The 9,912-nt window shown below is 45.4% G+C and overlaps 1 protein-coding gene across 1 annotated transcript in view; it reads left to right on the forward strand.

Moving 5' to 3' along the window:
- The window catches only part of LOC149326828 (uncharacterized), a 135,525-nt gene extending 126,001 nt beyond the window's left edge, over positions 1-9,524 (forward strand). Inside the window, exon 8 of the mRNA XM_089564691.1 lies at positions 9,348-9,524. Coding sequence (XP_089420817.1) covers positions 9,348-9,524 — 177 coding nt within the window. The remainder of the gene's footprint in view (positions 1-9,347) is intronic.
- The last annotated feature ends 388 nt before the right edge of the window (positions 9,525-9,912 follow it).

Genomic DNA, 9,912 nt, shown 5'->3' on the forward strand with positions numbered 1-9,912 from the left:
CTGGTTTTTACCTATGCCCAGATTTCTGCCCACTGATTTTAGGCTACCTGCGTTCCTTAGAGCATGCTCGATTTGCTCCATGTTAAACTTTCTTATGTCGGCTACCTTGCGCTTATTTATTAACTTCGATAGCTCTGCTAGTTCTATCCTGTCTGTGGAGTTAGACGTCCTCATGCTTTGGCGTTTCTTAATCAGATCTTTAGTCTCCTGAGATAGCTTGCTGGTATCCTGTCGAACCATCCTGTCGGATGATCCTCATCATAACCTCTTCGAGCGATATACTGATAGTGATTGGAGGAAAAATATTTTTGGGACTGCATGAAATTTTATGTCCTCAGTGGATCAGAAAATTGAAACTTAAGAGAACTCTAGGAAGATGCATATAGGTGAACAATTTTGCCTTGTTCCCATACAAGCAATGGCGTTAGGTTGTTCTGTGGTAGCTTTGTAGTGTTATACCACCCTCTCCCCTCTCCTTGGGCCGTGCCAGCGGCCAAGACAGTCGCGCAGCACAGTCCGTCTTTCTCACGTATTTATATGCTGCAAGAAAGACTGAAAGTCTCGCGTCTTGAAAATGTAGGACCCCATTATTATCTATGGTGGGCCTTGGTGCAGTCACTGAAGTTTCCTCATAGCCGGACCGTTTGAATGCGGTGGAGTGATTCCCAAGGCGGGAGGGGCTGGGGACAGCAACTTTAACTGAGGAAGGGGAACGTAATCTTGAAACAATCAACAATAATCTCAGAACTATCGTTACGGAGTGCGCCGTAAAAGTGGGCGGTAGTATGGTTGGACAGGATACCGGCAAGCAATCTCAGTAGCCCAAAGACCTAATTAAGCAATGGAAAACCATGAGGGCGTCTAACTACAGAGACCGAAAAGAACTAGCACGGCTACCAAAGTTAAGTAGTAAGCGCAACGTATAGAAATAAGAGAGTTTAGGATCGAGAAAATTGAGCATGCCTTGAAGGACGAAGGTAGACTAAAAGCGGTGGAGAGAAAATTAGGCCTACGTAAAAACGAGATGTGTGCGCTAAGAGACAAAGCGGGCAATATCTTTAACAGTATGGAAAGGATAAATAAAGTATCTGAAGTGTTCTACACAAATATTTACAGTAGCGAATGTAATCAGAATGCTAACGAGAGAGGTAGTAGAGCACAGCAATGGAACACCCCGCTAGTAACGAAGGAGGAAGTAAAGAAAGCTTTAGCTGCAGTACAAAGTGGGAAGGCAGCTGGTGAGAAACATGTAACAGCGGATTTGCTGAAGGACGGAGGAGAGATTCTGCTAGGAAAACTAGCCACCTTTTGTACGCAATGCCCTGTGCAGTCCTGCAAGAAGCTTGGAAGAACGCAAACATATATTAATTCATAAGAAAGGAGACATGAAGGACTTGAAGAATTACAGACCGATCAGCTTACTGTCACTTGCCTACAAGGTATTTACTAAGGTAATCACTAATAGAGTCAAAACAACCTTAGCCTTCAATCAGCTAAATGGTTTGGTTTGGTTTATGGGGTTTAACGTCCCAAAGCGACTCAGGCTATGAGAGACGCCGTAGTGAAGGGCTCCGGAAATTTCGACCACCTGGGGTTCTTTAACGTGCACTGACATCGCACAGTACACGGGCCTCTAGAATTTCTCCTCCAAAGAAATTCTAGCCGCCGCGGCCGGGATCGAACCCGCGTCTTTTGGGTCAGCAGCCGAGCACCATAGCCGCTGAGCAACCGCGGCGGCAATCAATCAGCTAAATGATCAGCCTGGCTTTCGTAAAGGAAATACGCAATAGACCGTATTCACAGTATCAGACAGGTGATATAGGAATTCTCAGAATAAAACCAGCCCCTCTAAGTGCCTTCAATGATCACGAGAAAGCATGCGACTCAGTAGAAACCTCAGCAGTCATGCAGGCATTGCAGAATCAGGGTGTAGAAGAGCGTTATGTGAAAATATTGGAGACAATTCATAACGATTTCTCCATACAGACAGCAATAGAATTCTAATAAGGAAAGGTGGCCGGCAGGGAGGCACGACCCCGCCAGTGCTATTCACTGCCTGTTTACAGGAGGTATACCGGTGCCTGAAAAGGCAACAGCTGATGAACATATGAGCCAATGGAGAATACCTAAGTAATCTGCGATGCGCTGATGACATTGCATTGCTAAGTCACTCAGGACATGAACTGCAAAGCATGACAAGGGAGTTAGACAGGTAAAGCAAAACGGTCGGGCTAAAAATTCATGATTGTGCTCACAGCGCAACAAGAACGGGAAAGACGAAAGAGTGACACAAAAAAGCGCTCTTCGTCTTTCCCGTTCTTGTTGCGCTGTGAACAGAATCATGAATACTTACTAACTCGCCGAAATTTCCGCCTTGCGGGCTAGAGATTAACATGCACAAAAGCAAACTAATGGTCAGCAGTCTAGCAAGCGAACAGCAGGTCGCATATGGAAGCGAGGTGCTGGAAGTAGTAAGAGAATATGTCTACTTAGGGCACATTGCGACCGATGATACGGATCATGAAAGGAAAATAAGTAGAAGAATAAGAATGGGATTGAGCGCATATGAGAGGTTATCTCAGATTATGAATGGCAGTTTACCCATATCCCTCAAGATTAAAGCATACAACACCTGCATCTTACCGGTACTCACCTATGGGGCAGAAAAATGGAGGCTAAGAAAGAGGGTTCAGCTTAAGTCAAGGACAACGCACTGAGATATGGAAAGAAAAATTATAGGTGCAACATTAAGGAACCGGAGACGGGCAGAGTGAGTGAGGGAACAAACGCAGATTAATGACATCGTTGTCGAAGTCAAGAGGAAGAAATGGGCTTGGGCAGGCTATATAATTCGAAGGCAGGGTAACTGAGTGGATTCCAAGAGAAGGCAAGCGTAGCAGGGGGCGGCAAAAAGATAGGTGGGCGGATGAGATTAAGAATTTTGCGGGAATACGGTGGCCGCAACTGGCGAAGGGCAGGGTTAATGAGAGACAGGGGAGAGGCATTTGCCCTGCAGTGGGTGTAGTAAGACTGATGATGATAATGATGATGATGACTCCAAGCTCGTTAAAGGAGCTATTGCCACTTGCTTCAAGAACACTCTCAGCAAAACTTGCCCACACCTTGTCTCAGAAAAGTTTGACCATCAATCCGAAAAACTGCCGAGTTCCGGATACCCTCATTATTTGGTTGCATCAGTCGCTGAGGGGTTCCTCAAGAAGATGCGCACTGAGGTGCCTACGTGTGACGCCTACGCACAGTGTAGGCAGAAGGTAGCTGCTACACCTTATATTCACACACTGTCACACAACACGAACGAGGTGGCCCAGCGCTGCGACTTGAAGGTAGTTTTTGCTGCCCCTAACAGGCTGCCAAAGCTCTGCATAATGACTGATCTGGAGGCAACCCAGCAACGTGACTGCGGCAAGAAGCAGAGGCGGCCTTTCGCTGAATGCGTAGAAGGCGTAGTTTACCAAACTGCCTTCAGTTTCGCAAAAATGTATGTTGGTTAGACCGGGAGATGCTTGAAAGACAAAGTTAATAGTCATCAACGTAAAAAATGCGCGTGAGGGATAAGATGAAGTGAATGGTGGCGCAACAAGGACACTAACAAGAAATGGGACACCACACGCGCAACACCACCAACTGTTTATTACATGAAAAGGTGGCATGTCTTTTTTCCCCAAAACGGTTTCGGAATGGAACAAGCTGCCTGAGGAAGTAGTGTCCATATTATCAAATGATTCATTTTCTTCCATGCTGTGACATTTTTTTGTGTATAATAATTCCGTGTTCTTTCTATCTCATTGTTATCTTTTTTTTTTTGTAACCACCTGCACGCGGTGGCATTTGTGTACTTTTTCTTCTACCCCCCCACTGTAATGCCAGCCAATGGCGCTGTGGGTATGATGATAAATAAATAAATAAATAAATAAATAAATATTTAAACATACAGCTCAGGCATGACACTTATCGCATTATCGCTCCGAGCCCACCAAGTGGAAAAAAGCAGCAACATCAGGAGGCTTTTATTATTAAGAAGGCAAGCAATTGTGTTAGCGAGTCTTCAGTATCCCTCCGTAAAAATGAAGTGTCCTTTTTTGATAGTTATTTGTGACGTCATGTACTGTGCATCTTTTCAGACCTGCATTTCTAGCGGCCGTCGGTTGTTTGTTTAGGCGGGTTGTTAATTTGGTTACTGTTTTTGTCTTTTCCTTTTTGTTGTTCTTCGGGTTCTAACTGCTTTTGCTGAATGCGTTTGACTCTGGCATTTTTACGATTGTCATTTGTTTTGTTTTTTTACCGTTCTTACATTTTATTTTTATTTTCGGTGTTTGGTTTCTGACTGCTTTTGCTTCTCATGTTTGGCTCTGCTTTTGCTACTATTGTTTGACACTGCTTTTGCTACGAGATGGCTCCTCTAATTTCTGTTATCAGAATCTTAGTTTTTTCTGCAGGGGTGAAAGGTTTCTTGTCTGTTATCCTGATGTTGCTGCTTTTTTTCCACGTGTTGGGTTCGGAGTGATAATGTGATCAGTGTCATGCCCTAGCTGTATGGTTAAATATGCCTTCTTTCCACGCAATAAAACTGTTGGCAGTGTGCGCATGTCGTGTCTCCTTTCTTGTTAGGGCCATTGTTGCGCCGCCGTTCATTTCATCATGCACCAAATCGACCCTCAGGCCATTCTTCTGGAGGGATAAAATCTTGAAGGTCTTCTGGCAAGTCACTGTCTGACTTGCAATGAGTGTTGACCTGGGTTTGAGCCACTGCTGTTACCAAGCGAACCACAGATCACATCACGCGCGAGATGGTAGGATCAGAACTGATATGTAGTCTGGAGGAGGCCTGCGTAAGCTCCACCTCCATTGCCCTCTCCAAGATAGAACTCGCCTATTTTCCCACGCGTATACGATGACCGCGGCTCGATCGGCATGCATATAAGCATGGAGGAAGGAAAGAACTAAGGAGAGGCCCTGACGTCTCTTTTTGTGAAGCCGCCCCGCAACCGGAAGTTGGCTCGGCTCTCCTCACTATCTTCCTTCTCCACCGAGCTACGGGGCGGGTATCGAGCGTGGCTCGCAAGTGCTTCGTAAAAGAAGGGTATAAAAAAAACCGCGCCGCTCGCCTCTACACTCCTACACCTCCCTCCCCGTAAACACGCACCTAGACACAGACCGGCGCACAGGTGCGGTGAACCTTTTCCGACGCCAGGCGAAGAAAGACGACATTGAGCGCCGCTTATAGCTCAGCTCACCATCCTCCTCGGGCTACCGTACACCCACCGTGTGGCCTTCGAAACGCAGCTCAGCATCGCCGAGAGCGGCTTCATGTTTCGGCGCTGTTTGGTGAGGTGTGAAAGTTCGCTGATCAAAACAATCAACGCTTCTTCGCGTGTCGAAGCGCGGTTCCGGAGTGCCACCTTTTCGCGAGATTCGTTTCAATGCATCGATCGCTCCCCGTAACGACCAAGTTTGACGAACAAAATATCAAATGAGCGGCTATTCGCTGCATTTAAAAGCAATCTTAGATGCGTGCGTAACGTCACGACGCCAGGCATGTAGACTTTAACACGCAAGGCCGAACACACCGTGCCGAAAGCCCGTCCACCGCCACCGAGAAACACTCGGGCCCCTAGCAACAACGACGCTAACGACGCCGTACGCCGTTGCTAGTGGCCCGAGTTTTCTTAGCAACAACGACAACGTTGCTAGTGGCCCGACTTTTTAAGCCTAAATTTTGACGTCACTTCCGCCACATTCTTGCCAATGCATTGGGAATACGAAGGGCCTCTCCTTAGCTTTCCTTCCTCCATGCATATAAGTGTTGAAATGTTCAGAATACAGAAATGTTGGAGGTTCAGCGCTGGTCCTTGTCTGCATACTCTGTCCCCGTCTCTTTAAGAAAGTTAGGCTTTATTGGTCCCAAAAAATATACAAAACAACATAAATGTACAGACGAGGCTCCCAAAGTCAAAGACTGCACCGGGACCCTCGATAAATCATTAGTACAAGAAATGGTTACAGCATAGCGGATAAATACAAAATATAGAAAATATAAAATGAATACTTCACAAAAACAAGGTAAAAAATCACAATAACGCAGGTAATATAACACATCAGCAAAAAGAGAATAACACATCAGCATTCCAATAAAAATACTTTAAGTTTGTTTTTGAATTCAGGCAAGGAAATTGATGTTTTTAGACTGGGCGGCAATGTGTTCCAAATTTAAATGGCTTGAAAAGACGACGTTGATTTACCATAATTGATATGGACTTTGGGGAGTAGAAAATTGTTTCTTGCTGCAAATCTGGTAGGGTTGTGATTGATGAGCTGATTGGGGTCTACAAACTGAAAATGTAGGGTGCCATGTAGTAATCTAAAGAACATGATTGCAAGGTGATACTGGAAAAGATGGTGTACTGGTAAAATACTGTGCTCCTGTAATAAAGAACGAGCGTTAGATGAGAAAGGGCTACGGGTAATAATGCGGATGGCCTGGTTTTGTAAGTGTTGCAGAGACGATAGATGGCAGTATTCCCCATGTGATTCCCATTCCCATCTCATATGTGATGTGACTATGTATGAAGGCATAATACAAAGATAGGAGTAGGTTGCATGGAAAATATGGACGCGCCTTAATTAGAGCTCTGATGCCAAACATAGATCTTTTTTTTTGATGAGCGATATGGACGGAAAATTTAAGAGTTGAATCAAGAATAACGCCGAGGAAGTTGGTGTTATCAGAAGCCGGAATATTACAAGAACAAAGGTTTAACTTAGGAGGACACGAAATAATTTTCTGGCTACTTTTGAACACTAGGAATTTCGTTTTACAGGTATTAATCAACAACTGATTATCAGTGCACCATTTGGCTACAATACTTAGAACGGCATTCAATTCAAGAGTTAGATCATCTATGGATGTATTAGATAATGACACGGTAGTGTCATCAGCATATAAGACACAGTGAGTTGGACTAATAGAATTAGGAAGGTCATTAATATACAGTAAGAATAGTAAGGGTCCTAAAATAGAGCCCTGAGGAACACCTTGGTTAATAGTTTTAGCTTGGGAAAAGCTTAAGTCCACCAATATTGATTATTTGTTGACGATTTTGTAAATAGCTTTTCAGCAGTCGCGACACGGGACCTGTAATACCATAAAATTCGAGTTTTTGAAGCAATATGGAGTGATTAATCATATCAAAAGCTTTTGTCAAATCAAAAAAGACAGAACCAACAAACTCGCCATTATCAATACCTTGCTTGATAAAATCAGTCAAAGAGATCAGTGCTAAGTTAGTCGAGATGCCAGACCGAAAACCAAACTGATGGGGGGAAATTATCTTAAATTTATGTAGGTAATTGTTTAAGCGTTCAACTGTCAATTTCTAGATGGTCTATGAACTATCAATTTCTCGACGGCGCCGGCTTTTGTGCGCTGATGCTCCTGCGATGTCCAGAAATGTTTTGTTCCGATGCTCTGTAAGTCGGTCGGTCTGGGATAGTATGCAGAAGTTCGCCGGTGGCTCGTGTAGCTGTAGTTCAGAATGGCTTCGGTAAGTTCAGTCGTAAACGTTGCGCCCCTGCCCGTGACCACAACTCTTTTGGCGTCATGGCGCAAAAGTATCTGCTCGATCAAAAATATTGAAGATATCAGGATCCAGTCACCACAATGATTTACTTTGTAGAGCGCAGCTCTAGGCACCAGTTTCAGCGTTTCGCAGCGTTGCCGTAGCCGTTGCCGTAACCATTTTAACCAGCAGTGGACAGCCTTAAGGCTACCAAAGAAATGGAGCGGGATCTTGGACAGGAGAAAGTAAAAGCGCAACCTCCTCCCCTTACGAATCGGCGCGCCCGCGGGGGGGGGGGGGGGGGGGCGCAGCTGTGCATAGATGCCGTGACGTCACACAGTAGCAGTAGAATGCGCGAGCACACGTCTGCAGTGGCAGCTACACCGCCGCTCCTTCGCCAGACGTCTCGTTGCAGTCGGGTGAGTGGGACGCACGGCTCCGAAGCGGCACAGTGATTCCGCGCCAAGCGGTTCGGGTAAGCGGCAGAGGGTGGACCACAAGGCTTTCGCCAAGCACACTTTAGAATTTCCGACGTGCCTTCGATATTTTTTTGAGGAAAGGAAATGCGCAGTATTGTCTCCCACAGCTCCAAACCAATGGAGCGGGGGCATGGAAAGCAGAGGGTGAAATCTGTAAATTGGTTTTTGAGGAAAGGAAATGCGCACTATCTGTCTCATACATCTCAATGGACACCTAAACCAGAGAATAGGCGCATAACTGCATTCTTGGAACAATTGACATCTCAATCGTTCTTTAAGATACGTGGCGGTAGTGACAGATGTGCGCTGCATGCTTTGGCACTGACAACGTTGGGCCAGAAACGCTGCCACCTGCCATAGTGGCAGGGTGAATGGTGACTTGAATGTAGATATAAAGACAAACGCGAATTTCTTACCACTTATGCGGGAGAACAACCCGTTCCTCTCCCTCGTAACGGCTCCCACAGCTGTGACAACCTCGCGAAATACTTGTGCAGACCTCGTCTTTGAGAAAACCAGGCATTGTTGCAGCAATTCTAGCAAAGCTCGCTTCATGACAATCAAGAACTGCTAGTGGAGTGTTTCTTGAAGAAGCAGTATGTGTGAAAAATGACAAGTTGTCTCTAATTGTACATACAACTCCTCCTCAAATTATTAGCCTCAATCTATCGAAAAGCTGAAACAGCTGATGAGCGGCGCTGAAATTTCGCATTAGGAAGTAACGCAATCGTCGGCAATTTTTTTATTGACATGTACATAAAAGGATATGTTGCCTGATTATGGCGCCGGATACGCTTTTGCACAAAGAACCAGATCATCACGCCAGGGGAGAGCTTGCACTTGTTGTAAAACATCCCAGATGGGCACTCGGCGGACTGAACCCCGTGCATCCCCCAGGTGAGACGGGTGCTGAAGCCGACAGGACCCCGCTGCTATCTTTCGATAAATCTCATAATCACATAAACTGCTGTCATCGTATTTAGCCCAAGAAGCAGGACGTTGAAAAGAATAAAAGCACGGGCGCCTGTCTTTTGCGCTAATTAAGATAAATCCAATGCCAGAACACTCACTAGCCATGCAGTTAACTCTTTGAATGCACATCAAGTGCATTTTCCTAGAAATGGTAGCTTGAAAAACTTTGATGTTTCAGGTAAAGCGAAGAATTCCACATCGTCACAATAACCTTGCAGTTCGGTCGCTTCGTTCCTTTCATTGCTGAAACTTCTTCCGCTTGTTTGGTCGACAGCTACCAGAATAGAACTTGGCCTGCTGAATCCGCCTCTCCTTACAGGGTGACTCCGGAGGGCCTGTTACCATCTGGCAGAAGCAGTGCCACAGATACGTGCAAGTTGGCATCATGTCCTTCTCCAAGGGATGCAGCGAAAAAGGCCTTCCGAACGTGCACACCAGGGTGTCCTTCTATGTGCCTTGGATCCGCCAGATGCTGTGGTTTAGATTCTGGATATAAACACGCCAAACATTCACCCGCCTTCATCGGGGCATGATTAATATAGACGCACAAGATCTCCAATAACTATGCCGCAGGTCTGCACCTTCCAGTGCTGAGTCTTCTGAATCTGATTGGGTCAATATCTACCGTGCATAATGGAACATTGCTCGCAGAAATTGCCTATCCTTACAACTGTGCAGGTCCTGAAATCACCTGGTAACGCATCGCTAGTTGCTTGATTTTTAGTAGAAACATAAAAGCCTCTCATGTTTTTAACGAAAAAAACTAATGCACAAAGGAACAACTAGACAGACGGAGCGCCTGCTCACCACTGCGCAAGAATCAGTTTTTTTTTGTTACAGAAATACATACGCGTAATGCCAATCAATTCAAGAAATTAAAAAAG

This window comes from Amblyomma mixtum, chromosome 10, assembly GCF_055824585.1.
Source record: "Amblyomma mixtum isolate Tamu chromosome 10, ASM5582458v1, whole genome shotgun sequence".
In the NCBI taxonomy this organism is placed as follows: Eukaryota; Metazoa; Arthropoda; class Arachnida; order Ixodida; family Ixodidae; genus Amblyomma; species Amblyomma mixtum.